Source organism: Elaeis guineensis, chromosome 1, assembly GCF_000442705.2.
Source record: "Elaeis guineensis isolate ETL-2024a chromosome 1, EG11, whole genome shotgun sequence".
Classification (NCBI taxonomy): domain Eukaryota; kingdom Viridiplantae; phylum Streptophyta; class Magnoliopsida; order Arecales; family Arecaceae; genus Elaeis; species Elaeis guineensis.
This window is the reverse complement of record NC_025993.2, coordinates 186,128,141-186,147,362: the sequence shown is the minus strand read 5'-3', so window position 1 is coordinate 186,147,362 and position 19,222 is coordinate 186,128,141. Positions and strand designations below refer to the sequence as shown.

The 19,222-nt window shown below is 40.3% G+C and overlaps 1 protein-coding gene and 1 pseudogene across 3 annotated transcripts; one reads left to right on the top strand and one right to left on the bottom strand.

Annotated features, from left to right (window-relative positions):
• Positions 1 to 4,735: 4,735 nt before the first annotated feature.
• On the bottom strand, positions 4,736 to 18,456 carry LOC105034331 (aquaporin SIP1-2). 3 transcript variants are annotated; one of them, XR_012137872.1, is made up of 4 exons: positions 18,007 to 18,440; positions 17,605 to 17,877; positions 8,771 to 9,100; positions 4,907 to 5,045 (listed from the first exon to the last, which is right to left on the bottom strand). XR_012137872.1 is itself a non-coding variant. In XM_010909453.4 (3 exons), the coding sequence occupies exons 1-3, from the start codon at positions 18,298 to 18,300 to the stop codon at positions 4,893 to 4,895; spliced, it is 720 nt and encodes a 239-aa protein (XP_010907755.1). In that variant the 5' UTR covers positions 18,301 to 18,456; the 3' UTR covers positions 4,736 to 4,892. The 3 variants fall into 3 exon arrangements, 2 of the variants coding, with proteins under 2 accessions (XP_010907755.1, XP_029117423.2); XM_010909453.4 differs by lacking the exon at positions 8,771 to 9,100 and having other exon boundaries at positions 4,736 to 5,045; positions 18,007 to 18,456; XM_029261590.2 differs by lacking the exons at positions 4,907 to 5,045; positions 8,771 to 9,100 and adding an exon at positions 5,052 to 7,474 and having other exon boundaries at positions 18,007 to 18,443.
• Positions 10,934 to 11,753, top strand: LOC140854837 (uncharacterized; annotated as a pseudogene).
• Positions 18,457 to 19,222: the final 766 nt, after the last annotated feature.

Here is a 19,222-nt window from a genome sequence, read left to right as displayed (position 1 = left end):
CGAACACTCCCACTAATCCGTTGTGTTGGGAGAATGGGCTGATGTCCCCTCTCCTTGGGGTGCAAGAAGGACCTCCGGACCAGAGGCAACAACCTCCGGAGCGGGCACCAGAGGACTTTGGGTGGAGGAGAGGGCACTGAAGATGCACTCCTAGCACTCGCTTCGGCGGGCCGCAGCTTCTTAACGACCCCTATGGAATTGGAAGGGCCCCTTTTTATTTTTACTATTGCGTACCTCCCTTCCGAAGTGCCTCGAGTTCTCCCTGGGCGTCCCCTTTTCAGAGTGCTTCGAGCTCTTCCGATCTCATCCCTACATTGTCCTAGTCAGTAAATTAAAGAAAATAAAAAAGAAAAAAAAATCTAGGGTCGGCCAAACTGATCTCCAGGATCGGCTGAACTCAACCCAGTGTGGAAGAGGACCTACTCCGATAACAGATCTTTTAAGGGAGGAATCTTGTACTCCTATAATAGCACAGAGCTACAAAGGTCCTCTCCTTCCAACTTCGGCATCCGAAACACAGCATCTCTTGGCCGACCCCAGCTCAGTAAAACTAGTAACTCAAGAGAAGGATCCGAAACAAAGAAAAATCGCTCCTTCCACCCATGAATGGAGGAAGGAGCCCCCTTTATCAAGGCAGGGACATCCTTTGGAGGAGAAACATACCACCAATCTATAGTATATCTTTTTAGGAAAAAGAAAGATCGAAAGAGAGGGATAGATAGGTGAACCCTGATCAAGGAATAAGCGACCACGAATCTGATGATAAAACAAAAGGAATTAGGGACTAAGGAGCAAGAGGAAAAATTAAAAAAATAAAAAATTTCTACAAAGAAAGGGTGCACAAGCAATCGGAGTTTGACCCGGAACGACTCTTCATAGAGATCGATCCATCCGACGAGAGGATTACCAATCCTACCACTCACCCCCGGAAGCTCCAGCTCAAATGAAATCGAAATTCTGTAATGGGCCCAGATCAAATCCAAATCTTTTGGACTCAACACAGACCGAATGGTATCAGACACAAAGGTCGATTCTGCCTCATGCCTGGCACCTTCCCCCTCGATGCCAAGGAATGGTCCGATGACCAACTCCCAATGAGCCCTTGGTACTGACCATCATCAATCAAATAGGAAGATAAAGAGTCAAAGAAAAGGAATGAGAATGAAGGGGGAACCGATCGAAGAAGAAAGAAAATAATGAGAAAAAGGATAGGCCCACCTTTCGTTCAAAAGAAAAGAATGAAAGGAAGAGAAGCGGCTGCTGGAGAAGATGACCGGTGACCTGGGGAAATAAGAATGGAGAACCTCTGAGTGTGGCATTCAAAGAGAAAAATTCAAAGCATTAGGGAGAAAAACTGGCACCCTAGGTTCCTTTTCATAGCAATAAAGATCAAGCACGGCCCCAAGCTTGAGACTCCCGATAACCGATGGATGGAGGACGACTGGTGCCTCCCCATTGGTCAGCGCCAATCGAAAAATGGCCCATAATGAGGAGTTTTCAAAATAAAACACGCCGCCCTTTGAATCTTGCATAAATCGACTCTCTCTCCTCTCTAGCTATTAATAGCTAGATAATATAGCGACCTCATTTTCAAAAAGTTGCCGTCTTGGCTCCAAACGGGCGTATACCCTCTATCACCTCTTATACTCCCATCCTCCAAATCTTTTAAGCCTCAAACTCGGGAGTAGGGGGGCATATGTTGGGAGATAATACATTGGCCACTACAAACTAATCGAAGTTGGGGTCTCTGACCTTATCCAATGTGATGTACCTTGAGTATTGTCTGAATTCCATTGATGACTAGTCTGGAAGTTTGCCGACCAGGCATTCTCATGAGAGAAAAAAATTGAGATAATGCTAAGACTGTTTGGGGGAGGTATCCTATTATAGCCGGAGCTCGCCTTTGCCAACCGCTTGACGGAATTGATCCCCCTAGGGGTTCGGCATCGCCTTGTTTGCTTCAATCTCTACAGCAAACACATCATCAGAAGATACGAACCCTTGGCCGCCTACTTTGGAGAATGATCAAGAATCAGACAAATGATCTCTGCCTAGAGCTCAGGCTGAGGAACACCAAATGATTCCCCATGTGGACCTATTGGGCTCCATTGTCCAGTCACATCACTCCATCTATCAGTCGCACACCATGTCGCATCACCATCCTTTCCATAGCTATGTATCAAGAGAATTTATGGCCGCTGTCAGAGATATTTAAATACCTCAAACAGTCTCATGTGATGGGACACGATTGTAATGACCCCTTGTCCTCTCACCCTTGACTTTAATCCTCTCCTTTTTGGAGAAGGGGCCCTTGCCAAAATTGCGGCACCAGCCCCCGACTCAATCATGGATTCCAACACCTTACCAATCCATAAGTTAGTCAATTTTCCCCATGATGGTGCTCGGGCGTCAGGCATCAAGCCAAGAGAGGCCCGACTATCTCTGGAGATTTTGAGTCAATTCTTACATTTAATCAGTCTTTAGATCATATGCTATTACAACTTATCGTATATCGGGAGACTGATCCTTTTTCAGGCCCCATGCGGTGGGTTAAATCGACCCTTAGGTCGTGCCAAGCCTCACTTATCTCCACTGACCTTGGATGGTCTACTCTGGAGGACCTTCTAGCCTTCTTCCTAGCCACCGACCTCTACCACAGTCAACCAATGAATAAATTGGTCCGAACGAACCGACCGATCCCTTGGCCAATAGTATCTAGCGATGAGGACATTTGTAAGCTCTTGGACTATGGCATGCTAAACAATGACCCTCCATCTAAAATACAGATCAAGATGCACCAATTATGGTTTTTATCTGCATGAGTCAAGTTGGGGCACACCCTTTCATGCCATTATCCCACTTGCGAACCACGCACTGGATAGACTCACATCACTTGACTTTCTCTGATTGACTACATGCCATATAGCTCCGCGTGATAGGATAGTTGGAATAACTTTCCGCCCCTCCTCGCTTGACTTTAGTTCCCTCCAATTAATGAAAGAGCAGAGATGCCTCTCGAAGAATGCACAAATAATGAGCCATCTGAACATCAAGCTTGAGATCAAGAGAAGCTCAGTTTTGACGTTATCTCTGAGGATTCTGAGCCAATCTTTACTCCTAACCGAACCTTGGGTCCTTCACTATTATAACTTATCACTCTGAAGAAGGTGGCCTCTATCATACTGACCCTCTGAATAGGATCTCCTAAAAAGTCCTCCGATATCTACATTCCTATCCATAAACAGGTTCGGACCAATTGGCCGACCCCTCTCCTGGTTGACGCTCTCTATCTAATAGTAAGGACCTCTTGGCCTTTAGACTTCGACATCAGAGGAGGGATCGGACATCGGACAACAAAATAGGCTCAAGGGTTAATTATAATTATTGTCCAAACATGTCAAGTCAGGATACATTACCATCATTTCACTCACCGCCCACGTGCCTACCAAGCCTGTGTCACGTCACCTTCCTTGCCAACTGTGCACCGACTAAAGATCCACTTATCAATTGACATGATCCGTATGGTCCATCACATCACTAATCCCCCTATAAGTAGAGGTAAAGAAGAGACCCTCAAGTACGCACGTATGTGCCCATCATACTTGTGCCCTCTTGTGATTTTCTTTTCTTCTCCTCTAACTTGATCGTCAGAGGATTCTCATCAGAGTCAATTCTGATCGAAACTTGTTTTGCAGTAACACTGCTGCGATGATCCCCAACCTATTCTAACCGTATCCATACGTAGTCAGGAATCTTTCGCAACAACTATCATAGAGGTAGAACAGAAAAATGGCAATCATCAACCATGAATGTTAGCCAGTGCGGCAAGTCCAAATAATCGACCTTATCACTGCAAAATCAAACTTCTATTAATTTATTTATTTTATAATTGTAAAAGCAAAAAACAAAAATTGAAAACCGGTAGCCATGCCGAAGACATGTAGACTTTCTTAGAATGCCCTGCCCATGTCCTATCTGCCTTTGCCGTCAACGGACAAAGCTAGCATCCTAAAACCATCCTCTTTTGAGTTCGCATTAGCCAATGAATGGGACTGGTCTTAAGCGAGGTACTCTTGCATGCTCTCAACTTCAAATGCTCCAAACCTCACTATTGTAGAATCGATTTCTTTTACCAGTTTGTTAATAAAATTTTTAAAAATAAAAATCAAAAATTGAAAACTGGAAGCCATGCCAAATACACCTACACTTTCTTACAATTCCTTGCACATGCTAAATCAAAAATTGAAAACTGGAAGCCATGCCAAATACACCTACACTTTCTTACAATGCCTTGCACATGCTGGAACTGCCCTGCATCAGAGCCTGTAAACAAAGCTAGCATCCTTAAACTATCCTCTTAAGCTTGCATGGCCAATGAATGGGACAGGTCTTGAGCGCGGTCGGTCACAGCATGCTCGCAACACATAAAAGTTTGGCACGCCTTTTAAAGCATTCCAAACGCCTTTAACTCTGTCTTGAAGGCGGCCGAGTTTGTCACCCCGGACAGCATACAGGAAGGAAGCAACCGTACAATCCCCTTCTTGTCTCCACTAAAGCTGAGACCTGGTTCTCAAACCCCCGCGTCCGGAGTTAAAAATACGAAGGAGATGAAGTTAAGAGAGCATTTAGGCAGCTGTCCAATGTGTGACAAACTTCCACACATCCAAAGCACGCAGCTGGATACTGGATTAGTCATGCACTCAAGGCGCATCTAAACAAAAGCTATGACCAGAGAGATGGAAATATTATGACTGAGATTACTATAGCAAACACATATTTATAAAAACAGTTCACAAAAAATGAAAACCTGCAATAGCTCCAGTAACGACAGCCTAGCTAGTTTATTCATTCTAGAGCATCACAAATAACTCTCCAGCTTCATCTATCCTATCTCATGCTTTCTTAGCCTTGGCCTTTGGTGGTGGCGGGAAGAGAAACTTAAAAACCCAAGCAGCCAGAATGGCACCACTAAAAGGGCATATCCAGTAAACATAAAATTGTTCCCACGTATTGTGGCGATTGTTGATATATGCCCAGCCAAACGCCTGTTAAGAAAAAATGACTTTGTCAAATTTGAAAAACAAAAATAAGAATAACAGTACTAGATAAAAAAATTGAAAGTGTGCTAAGATATATCAGCTATGATGCTTGCCACAGCCCACAAGAGTCAGCAGACACCGCGATGGCATTGCTATTATAAACAACCCAATTGTCCTACTGAACTCCTCTGGATTTGTACCAGAATAGTTCAATCACAGAAAATAAAAAATAAAAAAAATAAAAGGTTTCAAAAAAAATAAAGGACTAATAATATATCTTCCATAAAATTCCTTCTCCAGTAAGTTCATAGCACGATATATGGTAGATATGTCATTCATCGCACAATAGGCTTCTGATGGCATCTGATGAGTCTGTTTATAAGGCCATTGTGAAGTCCACCTTATCATGATGTGCCAATTCACCACACAAAGAAAGTTGCAGGCAATATTTACAAACAGCCATCCAATCATTCTTTAACTGCAAAGTTTTGTTTCATTGGTATAATATCATACAATGGGGAGTCTTTGCAGCCCTTTTTTTTTTTTTTTTTTGCTTGTATAGGATAAGAGAATGGCATGATAAATGCAGAGGACATAGATGCTATGAATAGATACAATGTATGGGTCAAAATTTAAATACAATGAGCTATAAAAAAAAAATAAGTATGGCTATACAAAAATAGTAAACAACTATACAATAAAAGGTGAAAAATCATGAAAAAAATATTCAAAGATAGTACTGCTAGTTGTAACAAATTTTTTTGATAGATTTTTTTATTTAAATTTTCTTATTTGCTGAGATCATAGTTGATCTTTGATTGTCGAGATCTTGACTTGATTCTATTCTTCTTTGGCTTGATTTTATGATATCATTATGATTTTTGTCTTATTCTGTCAGATTTACTTGAGATTCGTGGGATTCTAATAATTTTTCAATACTTCCCCTCAAGTTGGCACGTAAAAATCAAGTCCAACTTGCCAATGACAAAATTGAAAAAAATTAGAGGACAATCCTTTGGTAAGTCGGCCGTTTGTTGCAAAATTAGAGGACATCCTTTCTATGAAGAGAAGCCTCGGACTACTTTCCTTGAAGAACATCCTTTCTAGAGTAAACTTTTCCAAAATGCCTATCTATGTTTACTTCTCTTTCATTTTGATCATAAATTTGCAGTAGGACCACAGGTGAACCTTCAAGTTCTTCATTATTTAAAATATTTGAAGAATTTTTATCAATATTTATTGCAAAATTTTCACTATCAGCATCATTTTGTTGATTTGGATTTTCATTTCCAGCAACAATTTTATTCTCGGATGCAAATATAGGGACATCCACGTAATGGGGAACAAAGAAAAAAATAAATTCATTTTCAAATATGCTAGAATTTTTCACATCTTCTTTCTCTTTCTCCCTGAAGATGAGAGTCAAAATATGGAGTTTGTTCAAAAAAAGAGACACCCATTGTTATAAATTTTTTTTTTTGAAATGGGATCATAGCACTTATATCCTTTTTGGTTAGGTACATATCTCACAAATACACACTTGATGACCCTCGGATCAAGTTTTTCACAATTTTGATCATGATTATGAACATAAACCATGCAACCAAACAGTCAAATAGGCAGACCAGAGGGTATTCGAGAGGTAGAAAATTTTTTTGTGAAAACATACAAGGTAGTTTTAAAATTCAAAATCTTTGAGGACATGCGATTAATGAGATGCGGGGCTGTAAGAATTGCTTCACCCCAAAGATAGTTAGAAACATTAGTTACAAAAAGAAGGGCTCTAGCAATTTTCAAAAGATATATAATTTTTTTTTCACAATCCTATTTGGTGGAGTATTAGTACAAGAACTTTGGTAAACAATATCTTTTTTCAAGAAAACTTGCCCTAAAGTTGAATTAAAAAATTTTCTGCCATTATCAGTTCGAAAAATCTGAATTTTTTTATTAAATTGGGTATGAACCATAGAGTAAAAATTTTTAAAAATTTTAGTAACTTCAAATTTTTTTCTTAAATAGGTACATCCAACTATTTTTAGTATGATCATCAATGAAAGACACAAACCATTTTTTTTTCTTGAAACTGTAGGAATCCTTGAGGGTCCCCACACATCATTGTGAACTAATAAAAAAGATTGTGTTGGCCTATATGGTTGTGAGGAAAAAATAGCCCTATGTAATTTTGCCAAAGTGCAAATTTCACATTGAAATGAAGATGGATCTTTTTTCAAAAATAAATTTGGATACAAATATTTTAAATAGTGAAAACTCAGATAACCTAACCTATAGTGCCACAATATTATTGCATGATCAGTAAAAAAAAAAACAAACTCTAAACAGATATCCTGAACAAGTTTACTAGATTGTGATCCATCTTCAAAGAAATAAAGTCCTCTTTTTCTAGCAATACCAATCATCCTCTCCGTTGCTAGATCCTGAAATTCACAGTGAGAATAGTGAAAATTAGCACGATAATTCAGATCATAGATAAGCTTACTGATGGACAATAAATTACAGGATAATTTGAAAACATGAAGGACATTATGAAGGGTCAGTGTAGGTGAGACCATGACCAAATCTTTTCCGACAATTGTTGAAAAAGATCCATCAGCAATCTTGATTTTTTGATTGCTTGCACAGGAACTATAAGATGAAAACAATTGAGAGCAACTAGTCATATGATCTGTTGTCTCAGAGTCAATAATCCAAGAATTCTAAAAATCAAGAGAGATATTGACTGACACAATTAAGTTACCTTGGTGGGCTAGAGAATAAGGAGTGGTGGAGAATTATAAAAATTTAAACAACCGATACAGTTGCTCTCCCATTGATGGAGAATTATGAAGATTTAAACAACCGATACAGTTAGCCAAGTCAGATTCGACTGATTTCTCCTGAGTATTATCAGTGGTAGCTTGAAGCTCTCCCATTGGGCTTCTTTTGGTTAGGAGGCTTGCCGTGAAGGTGCCAACAAATCTCCCGAGTATGTCCCGACTTCCTGCAATGGTCACACCATGACTGCTTTTTCTTTTCTCCTTCTGCCTCCGATTTTTGAATTGCAAGGACTGAACTTTCAGCTCTAGGAGTAACACGAGATGAGGATGAATGAAGCATAACCTTCCTCCGACTCTCTTCTAGTCGAATCTCAGAGAACACCTCCCTAATAGAGGATAATGACTTCTGACTCAAGATTCTCCCCTTTGCCTCATCAAATTTCTAGTTCACACCAGTCAAGAACATATACACCCTATCAGTATTTTCATCTTTTTTGTGCCTTGCACATTTCTCGAGATCCTTTAACTGAACTGTGCGATATAGGTCCAACTCCTGCCAGTGTTACCATCTCATTGTAGTAGGTGGTAACATCTCGATCTCCCTGCGTCGATCGCCATAGCTTGAACTTCAACTCGAAAATTTAGGAATAATTTTTTCGATCAGAATATCTCCGTAACAGCATCCCAGATTTCGTTCGCTGTTGAGAAAAATAGATAGATCTTTGGAATGGTCGGCTCCATGGAATTGAGCCATGCCATAACCACTACGTTCTCCGTCGTCCAAATCTGAAAATTGAGATCAGTTTCAATGGACTCTTTGACACTACCCATCAGATATCCAAACTTGGCCCAACCTTTCACGGCCAACTTGACCGATTGTGACCATTCTAAATAATTTGTACCATTCAGTTATGTGTGAATGATAAGTGAAAGAGCAGATCCAACAGAATAATCTACCCCGAAAGGTATGCTGGTGACAGTATTACTCTCTGTAATGGCTCCGAATATGGAGTCTCCTTTGTCTCTGATTGATCTCGTCATCACTGTCTTCACCATCTTAGATCAAGAAATATTGCTGAACCAAGATCTGATTGCAACAGAAAAAACAGATCGGAGATGATCAGTAGCAGAATAAGAATCAATAGAGGCTGGACAGTGGCCGGCCGATGGTAAGGGAGCCTCTTTCAAGGCTTGTCAGCAACGGCAGGACGTTTTTTGAGAGTGGCTGGCGACTATGGTGGAGCACGGCTAGGGTTGGCCGGCTCTGATACCATGTGAAAAAAGGTCCTGTTGAGAAGAAGAAATAATAGAGGAAATAATTTCAATTACAGAAGAAGATATTCTTTCAATGTATGGGTCAAAATTTAAATACAATGAGCCACAAAAAAAAGATAAGTATGGCTATATAAAAATAGTAAACAACTATACAATAAAACGTGAGAAATCATAGAAAAAATATTCAAAGATAGTACTGCTGGTTGTGATAAATTTTCTTGATAGATTTTCTTATTTAGATTTTCTTATTTGCTCAGATCATAGTTGATCTTTGATTGTCGAAATCTTGACTTGATTCTATCCTTTTTTGGCTTGATTCTATGATATCATAATGATTTTTATCTTATTCTATCAGATTTGTTTGAGATTCATGGGATTCTAACAATCTTCCAACACATTTTATCAGGCCATTCATTATAGCTATTATCTCCATAACTGAAATAGTGTCACAATGAAATTTTTATTTCAACAGAAGAAGCTAGCTACAAAAACATTTACCTCAGATTTTTAACTAAAGATAAGTTGATAACAATTTTCAATTTTTGTATTTGGTAAATCTTAGAGCCTTCCAAAAAACAAGACCAAATATCACAAACTAATATGTAGAACCCTCTTATATTATAAAACTACTCATAATTTAACTAATATTTTCATTACTCTTCCATATACAAATGGATACAATTGCACAATGAGATGAGCATGCCAAACAAGTTGGCTTGCTTTTTCAACTTTGAGTTCAAAGCAGCTGCCCACCTAATATGCATATCAAAAACAGCTGAAGTATGCATTCTAACATGACCAAATACTATTTGCCAATCCATGCAAAAACTAATACATCTTTAGAACACCATATAATTATACTCCCCCTTGCCAAACCATACTTGCCTAGATGATTACAACTCGTATGCAGCTAAAAATCCGCATCGATTTGCCATTATCTGCAATTTCTTCTATAAAAGGAAGTTATCGATTCTGAAGTAAAGACAGTGCTAGCAGCAGTGCAGTTAAACAAAGATCAGCACTAGTATCAGTGCAATTAAACAACATGCTATATTCCAATTGATGCAAAGTATTCTAGCATCTAGTGAATCCCTCTAATCACTGCATCCTCTACAATGATCACTGCATGAAACTTTTACATTTTCCAGCACAGTCGGTGCAAGTTGTTTTGCTAGTACATATCCAGTACACCTTGCAACACACTGTTTTTTCTCTATGATATTCTTGCTGTTGAATTACCTTTCATTATCCTTTTCGATAATTATTTGAGTGTGTTCATACCTTCAAAAGTATTCACATATTAAGATCTTTATTGCAGTTTAGACCTTGACGATTTTGCATCAAATTTTGGATCCTTCACAATCCCCAAGTGCTTAGAAGGAACATAAAATTTTTGACATCAGAGGTAGATATTATGAATTTAATCCTTTACGATAGATTTGGGAAAAAATTGTTCTGGCACACCCAATGCTTGAGCTTTTTGCAAAACATAAGTTTGTTCTGTATCCTAGAACGGTCAATCATCAAGTCAAGACAAGAATCATGGCACCACTTATAAGCAAGGGTGCCAACAGGCATAGAGCTGCCAATTTGGATTGGGTCCATCGGGTTGGCCAGCCCCGCTACGTAAATGAGGCAGGTTGAGTTCATATTTTAGCAACCCATTTAAAAGCGGGTTAAATGATCTGCCCCATTTGGGTTGGCGGGTCGAGGCGGACTGGTCTGTCTTTTCTCTGGAGTATATTGCCATTTTCTCCTGTCTCTCCCTTGCTCATTCTTTTTGCTCGATTCTCTCCCTGCGAACGCTCCTTCGCTTCCCAGAAAATAAAATTAAAAATAAAATAAATGGCCAATGGTGAGCCCTCCTCCTCTCCATCCTCCTCTACCATTGCCGCCAATGCCGGATCGCCACTGCCACAGTCAGTCTATTGTGCCTGCGGCGGACCCATCGCCTCCGTGGCCTCCCCGCACCCATGGACCGATGCCTCCCCGCCGCCAGCCTATCGCCCGATCCGCACCTCGGCGATCAACGCCCCCTCCTAGACCAATGCCATCATCCTCACCCCCGTCCCCCTCGCCTCCCCCCTTACCACTTTGAAACCCCCTTCAAGTGCATCTATCCTGACGACACTCGCCACTTCCACTCCAATTCCGACCGCCATTTCCTCGACTTCGTCACTACCCTCTCCCACTCCATTCGTGGTCGCAAGCTCTCCGACCCCGTCCCCCCACTCTCCCAAACCCTCACCTCCCTCCTCTCCCTCCTCCAAACCCTAACCTCCTGGATCGACGAGATCCCCCCTCTCCCCCACCCCACCCACTACGGCAACCCCGCCTGTCGATCCTGGGCCCTGGCATGCCCGCCTCTTCATCGAGGCCCCCGCCCTCCTCCCCTCCAACGAGCTCCGCCCCGTTGCAGATGAGCTCCTTCCCTACCTCCTGGACTCCTTCGGCAACGCCTCCCACATCGACTATGGCACCAGCCGGCCATGAGACCAACTTCGCTGCCTTGCTTTACTGCCTCACCCGCCTCGGCCTCATTTGGGAGAAGGACCACCCTACCGGCAGCTGTCGTCACCAGGGACTTTTTTTTTTGGAAATTTGGCAGGTTAGCCCGTTTAACCTGCAGCCCATGACGGGTCAGATTGGGTTGGGATTTTCCTAACCCGCCAGTTAAACGGGCCAACCCGCCCCACTCCGTTTAGAGATGGGTTGTGGTGGGTCGGGGTGGGTTGGGGTGGGCCGGCCCATCTTGATAGCTCTAAGCAGGTGTATAGCCATTGCCAAATCCAAACTACATATGTTAGACCCACAACTCAATTTACAATCTACATGCATAAAATATTATGGCTATTTGGAATCCTATCTTGGTCAGGGGGCAGGGGTTTAAGGGGTTGAGCACAGATATTTGAGGTGTGTGGTTTTGGTTTTCCCATGCCGAGGATGTGATTGGGAGGAGGTGTGGAGAATTCTGCTAACAATGTCTTTTCCATCTCTCGAACACAAGGATGCTCATCAAATCGCCACTGCCTCCATTCTGAAAAAGGATAAGGAAACATAGGGAAGTCCAAAAGGGAAATGGAGTTGAGAGATTTGGCTCAATTAATGTGAGTAGATGAAATATAGATAGTAAATGTATCGATATTACATTCAAAATGAGGTTTTGAATTTCAGGAATATTATAGGTATACCCCATCTAACAACTTTGTTCCCAAAATACACCTGTGTTCACTATTTACCTTAACAAAGCCAACAAGCTGTTGATTGGTTAATCCAACTAGATTATTTTCTAAATCATGTATTTAGCTCAATAAAGATAGAAACAATACCTTATCCACAATCCTCTACCATGAATACTCAATATATTATTTAAAAGTTAGAGTTTCTTGCCCATCAATTTTCTAATCATAAATTGATCAGCCCTTTTCACTCTTTCAAAATACCATAATGCACCTACTCAGAAAGGAAAGAGAATAATTATATAACATCTAGCAACTGTAGAAAATCTGATACAGTTATCTTAAAATGAATTCATATGTCCAACTGCTGCCACTTATGCATACAGGTTTGCATGCTGATATAGGAGTGCATAGGTGACTGCACAAAGGATGTAAGATTCACAAGGTGCATATGCAATCACCACAAGCATGTCAATGTCTAGCTCTCAACATGTGACATTCCATATGTGATTATCCACTTTTCCTCATTTACCATATGTCTCTGGGACTGCAACATGGGCACAAGTTGGGTCAGGTTAAAAGCTAACCTCAAAACAAAGCAACCTCAACTCTCAAATCCAACTAACTCAACTTGACTTTGGCTTGGGACTTAAACAACCCAAACCATATTACACTATGTCAAATTGACATCGGATTGGTTCTGTTTAGTCAAGTTAGGCCATACTGAACAAGGATTTAGATCCCAACGGGATGTCCTATGAGACACCGGGACGGGCTACCATCCCGCTAGCATCCTAGCATCCCGATTGGGGCATCTTGGGCCATCCTCTGTCCCAAGTATCAGGATGGGGCGGGACAGCAACACATCCCATTCCATGAAAAAACCAAGATAGTTCCGTCCTACAGGATTTAAAACCTTGACACTAAATCAAGATTTTGAGATTGAGGAAAAGCTTGAGAAAACTGTCTTAGGTTTATACTAGTTAGGTTGGAATTCTAGTAAAGAGGAAAAGGTGTGGATATCTTAAGTTCTTAACCCTCAACCAAGATAGATGAATGAATAGCATACACAGTGATATGCAATTCTATAACTCAATAAGGTTTAGACTGGGTTGCAGTCAGTTTTGGGATGGGTTTATGCTCAACCCAATGTAATCCAAGTTGGAGTCAGATTGAAATTTTTGAGCCGAAACCTAACCAAAGTTCATTGACTCTCAACCCCATCCAATTGAACAAGCAGGTTAGGCTGGTTGGTTTTGGATTGAGCCCAACCTAACTTGAGTGTCTGTTCCAATCCCAACAATCCCATTTCTCCCTCCTTGTTTGAATTATAGCCCCTGAATCCTCTCCCACAAACCCTTAGTATTGGCCCTCTTTCTTTCTCTATCTATTTTTCCCCTCAAGCTTAATATATCTCTTGCATTAATTACAATTTCAATTATTTGCTGAATTGCAAAGCAAAAGAGAAGTAATCTCCAAAAAGCTATTTAAACTTCTCCTCTCCTTTTGACATGGCTGCTTAACCTTAAATTTAATGATATATTACAAGAGAGGATGACCAAAAGCATGATCTAAGAAATTCTGATAAACTTTAACAAGATCCCTAGGATAGCTAAAGCCCTTGGGAGAGGACATTTCATTATTTACCTTACAACAATATCTTTTTTTTATTTTTTTTTAAATATCTTTCTATTATTCTATTATTGAAAGAAGTTACCTCTAATTTTTCTTGAAAACAAATTGATCATTTTGTTGAGAAAAAGGAAGGTAGAAGCCCAATCAATTATTGGTCTGAGGGCAGATCAAACCCAAGTCTCTTGTACCAAAAATAACAAATTTTAACAACTCTACCAGTTGACAATCAAATGAATTGATAATGCAATAAGATAATTACAAATCTCTACTAAATATAATGGGAAAGCCATCGAGCCCATCACATGCATGTTTGACTCCAAGTCCTTGCATGTTAAAGGAGTCCAAAAGGCATTATGACTCCACTGGAAGCAGGAAGGAATGCATTTCCTGAAAGATTACAGGGCATTGGCATCCCTCAGCTATATTTCCCAATTATGGCTTTTCTCCTCGCATACAGAGCATGTCCACGATTCTGGTTTACTTTAATTTCATAGTTTTTAGTCTAATAAACATTGCACATGCCTGTAATGCATGTCTGTGCAATATAATACATGCATGCATATATATATGTGTGTTTGTATGCATCTATGTAGGTATGTATATGACTTGTTTGGAAATGGGGTAATGGTACAGCATCTTAATCAACTTACATCCAAACTCAACTTGATAAGGATTTGGACATAGATTTAGGATCTAGACATAATATAGTAGGTGGTAGATTATTTGGCTAATTTTGCAGATCCAAACCTGAAATTTCAAATTCATATTTGGTTAGCAGGCTATCAGCCCCAATTAACACCTATGTTGGACCTTATTTTTACCAACACTCCATTCTCGCTCCTAGCTTCTAAGAGTTTACCTGTAAACAAAGAATGTCAAACCTACATATCTTGTGTTAGAGAAACAAGATCACTTCTACCAAACCTTTAAAGAATTGTGGGTCTGGATTATAATTTAAATAACTGTAAAACATGTAAATAATTGAAAACTATCACACCTAACTCTTATAGTAGATTATAAAAGCATTCTCATCACACAGACATACTATGTGTTCAAGGGCATTGGAATGGAAATAAGTCTTGTATATAACAGCCCAACAAAGCTTGGACAAGTGAATTCTGGACCACAATTCAGCCCAAGTAGAGCATCTAAACAAGTTTCAGTATGCACAGGTTACCTGGAACATATTATGTCCAGCCTAATCCTAACACAACTTGTTCTTAAGTAACCAAAATTTTATTCAACTTGATTAGAGGCCAGAAAAACAGCCCTAAAATCCATAAAACATCTAATATATAAAAGCTTTGCTACATTATGCAACTTCCAACAATAATAACTCATATAATTTTTAAAAAAAAAAGAAATTACTAACAACATTCACCACTAAATGTGTTAACTATTTAATAGTGAAGGTAGCATTTTTTAGAGATTGGTAAAAATAAATATTTCAATGGAACTGAAGTCTGACTTTTGACAGTTGCTGACTCCTTAGTCCTCAACAAATGCATCATTGTAAGTTATGCCATCAAAAAGACAAGATAATTCTGCCCTGATGTATTTACTAATTATCTCTACCTCCAATATCGTCCATAAATGTTTTAAGAGGCCCTTGATAAACTAAAAATGACCAAGAAAGAAAAATTCTGCTTTTCTGACAAAACATCCAGTTCATAATCAGATGTCAATTTTTTCCATGCAATCCATGCACCAATATTAGTATCAATTTTTAGGAAAAAATAATATCAACAGAAGTAGAAGCTAACTGTTGTCCATATGTGCATTGCTTATATTATAACCATACTGCAAGTTCTTCCTTGAACCCTTGCTTTAATAGATGCTGGGTGAGCCATAGACACAAGTATATCCAAAGCTATGCATATCTTAAAACCAATCAATGAAAGTGAAACTACAATATAACTTTCTTATTTGTACTTTAGCTACTTATAAGTCCTAGACTACATTGTACTATACACTGAATTGTTTTGTACCACAAATCGCAGGATAATCTGCAAAAGACAGCCTAGCTTCATAGGCTGAAGATGAAACCCAAAACAGGGGGAAGTAAAAAAGAAATCAACAAATGCTGCAATTAGATCAATGGCATGCATGAAACATTGGAATGTTCAGCTGATGGTTAAAAGTTTTAATTCTTCACCCTGCATCATACAAATATTGCTTTTTCCCTTCTCCCCGTATCTAGATAAAACTCCTCACCAGCTAAGAATTATCAGTTAACATTCACTTATATAAGGACCAACAAAAGATGTGTAGCTTAGGAGGCAATACGCCAACTGCATCTATTACCACAAGATTACACTATTGTTGTTGATGGCACAAAATTTTTGACCCTCTCCACACAACCCCCACCCCAACAACAAACACTAGCACTTGCAAACTTGCAAGCTTGCACACACATGCACATCAGAGAAAAACAAAAGGTAAGGTTCCAAATCTGATGAACCTCCTTGGAGATTTGAACAGGAAACATGCCAAGCTGTTGAATTGAGTGATGACATTGACAGATTTCCTACTACTATCACGAAGCTATACCACAACTTCTAAATCAGGGTAAGTCGACCTGGCTGATTCGGAGTGTACCAAACCATATAAGTCAATTATTGGCACGATTCAGCCAATCAAAACAGGTTTTATGAAAAGCCCTAGTTGAAGCTCTTTGTCCCTACAAGCCTGTTCGAAACCCTTGGTCTCCAATGCACTTATTCGAAGCTCTCAGTCCCCATCAACAACGACGATGTACAACGACAACATCATCCCGACCAGGTGAGACTCCCTCTCATTCCTTGTCAACGAATCTAGAGATCTTAAAGCTCCCCATCTAAGGCTCGAAGCCCTTGCTTCCCCTCTCTCTCTCTCCCTCTCCCATCTCCTCCTGTAGCCTCTGTCCCCTCATGAAACTGTCATCGGATGCCTTGGCCTCTGTTTCTCTTTCTCTTAGATGAGTCCGAAGGCCTCCGCCTCTCTCACTCTCCCTCTATCTCCGCCCCCCCCCCCCTCTCTCTTCCTTGGTTCCAATATGCCGTTGTTCAATATGGTACGTATTGGTCACTAATCGATACAACTCTCAGAATCGGTTCAACAAACATTATTCTACATAGTAATACAATAACACCAAAATAATTTGCAAATATCTGAGATGATAATAATTTGGAGGTGCAAATGAGACAAGCAGTTCACAAGTTGCTCAAACTTGATTTAACTCTTATCAAGCTCAAACAACTTGAACAGTTTTCGAATCGAGCTCAAATAGCAAAATATTTAGCTCAAAAGCTCGCGAGCCTAATATATTTTAATAATATTATATTTTATTTATAATATATAATTATTAATTTAATATTTTAAATATAAAATATATTTTTTAATCGAACTAACTCGTAACTTTTAACCTTATTTTCTAATTATGAAAAGGACTATAGCTCGATTGATATTCAAGTTGAGTCAAATTGATCTCTGTCTTTTTTTTTCGACTTAAGCTCAATCTTGGATATCAAAGCTTGGTCAATCTTAAGTTAAGTTTCGAGCCTGAGTATTTTGAATCGAATCAAGCTCAAGCCTCTAGCTATTCGACCCGGCTCACCTGGGTGGCAACTAATAAGGATGAGAAGAAAAGGATGATGATGATGACAGAATATGCAGTATGCAGAATATGCAGGATAAGGCAAAATAAGGCAAGAAGCAGCTCACGTTGGCAGGGTTCATCGATGGCCCTGTATAACCAGCACCTGCAAGCACGAACGTCACAGTCGTCACAGCAAGCAACCACGTCTTCACGAATGCGCTGCTGGGACCCTTGATAACTATCCAGAGGACAGCCAAGGTAATGCAAAAGGTCAGGACCCCTTCCGCGGCTGCCCCTGTGTGCAAGTCCACTTTCAATGAAGGGCCGCCCAGCATGTGCTTGTACGGACGAGGCATCAATTCTGCGATAGCCAACGCACCACCCACCGCCCCGGCCGCCTGTTGTCAGGAACCATCATATCAATCAGATGGTCCATCTGGCCAGATCCACGCAGAAACGAATGGGGAGGAAGGCAGAGAGAGGAAGCGAGCGAGAGGAGAGAAACAGAGGAGGGTGGAGAGACCGACCTGGGCTGGGAAGCGGAGAGCCATGGAGACAAGGTTGTCCCCCCCAAAACCGGCGGCGTAGAAGGCGGCCGTCCCGGTAGGGTTAAAGCTGGCCCCGCCGATGGCGTCGCAGATCGGACTGAAGACGAACAGAAGGAGGAAGATGAGGGTGGTAGTGATGACGAGGGAGTAGGCGGCGCCCTGGACCTGGAGGGCCGACGCGATGACGGTGGTCAGGGCACCCACACTGGAGACGCAGAACACCCACAGGAACGTGATCACGGCATCGCCCACGGCTGCCTTTATCGCGCCCATTGCCCCCAGCCTTTTTTTCCTTCTCTCCCCCTTTCTCCCTCGCCCTCTCTCTCTTTCTCTCTTCCCCCACCTTGCCAGAGATTCCGTCGAAGGGAGGACTGCTTGGTGTGGAAAGAGACGTCCGGCCTCCTTCCACTGCGAGAAAATATCTTAACATTCCCCTAACCAACGAATATGCTAGAGCCAAGTCTCGAGAAAATATTCGTTGCAACGGTGATACGACGTCAAACTTGTCGCAAAGCACCTACATTTCATCTATATTTCATCGGTTTTTATAAATAATGACCCACGTTAACGGTTGATTTTCGATTTTTGATTGGAATGTGATAATTTGGACACGATACACCATTGCAACGAATGTCTTCTAATCTTTTTCTCACGTGATTTTGTTTTTTAAACACAAAAATCTTCCATGAATTAGTGTTTAATTTTTAAAATTCTGTAACTTACTATTTATATATCATCCAGATACGAATTGAATATTCTATTCTAGAGTTCTTCCAAATATTTCTATACTAATTTTTTAGATAAAATACCTAATATATTTATTTAAGACCTATTTAAATATCTCTATAGGATTAGATAGAAAATCTTGTAGAAAATTTATCCATTGGCTTGTCTAGCTTGTATTTTCAAATAGTCCTATTGTAGTTATGGATCAAGAGGTTAAATAGCTCAGATACTTGGTTTATGCCTCCGCCTCCATATACATGAGGTATTGTCCGCTTTGACTCATGACCATCTTTAGACTTCAATAGGCCTTAGGCTTAATGGACCTTTGACTTCAATAGACCTTGATCATTTAGAGCCTCACAGTTTTATCCTTTAAAAGGCATCTCACGTTGGGAGAGAAGGTTCCAATCCATATAAGCCATATTCTCTCTTGATTCATAATTAATATGGGACTAAAGAAGTCCTCTCT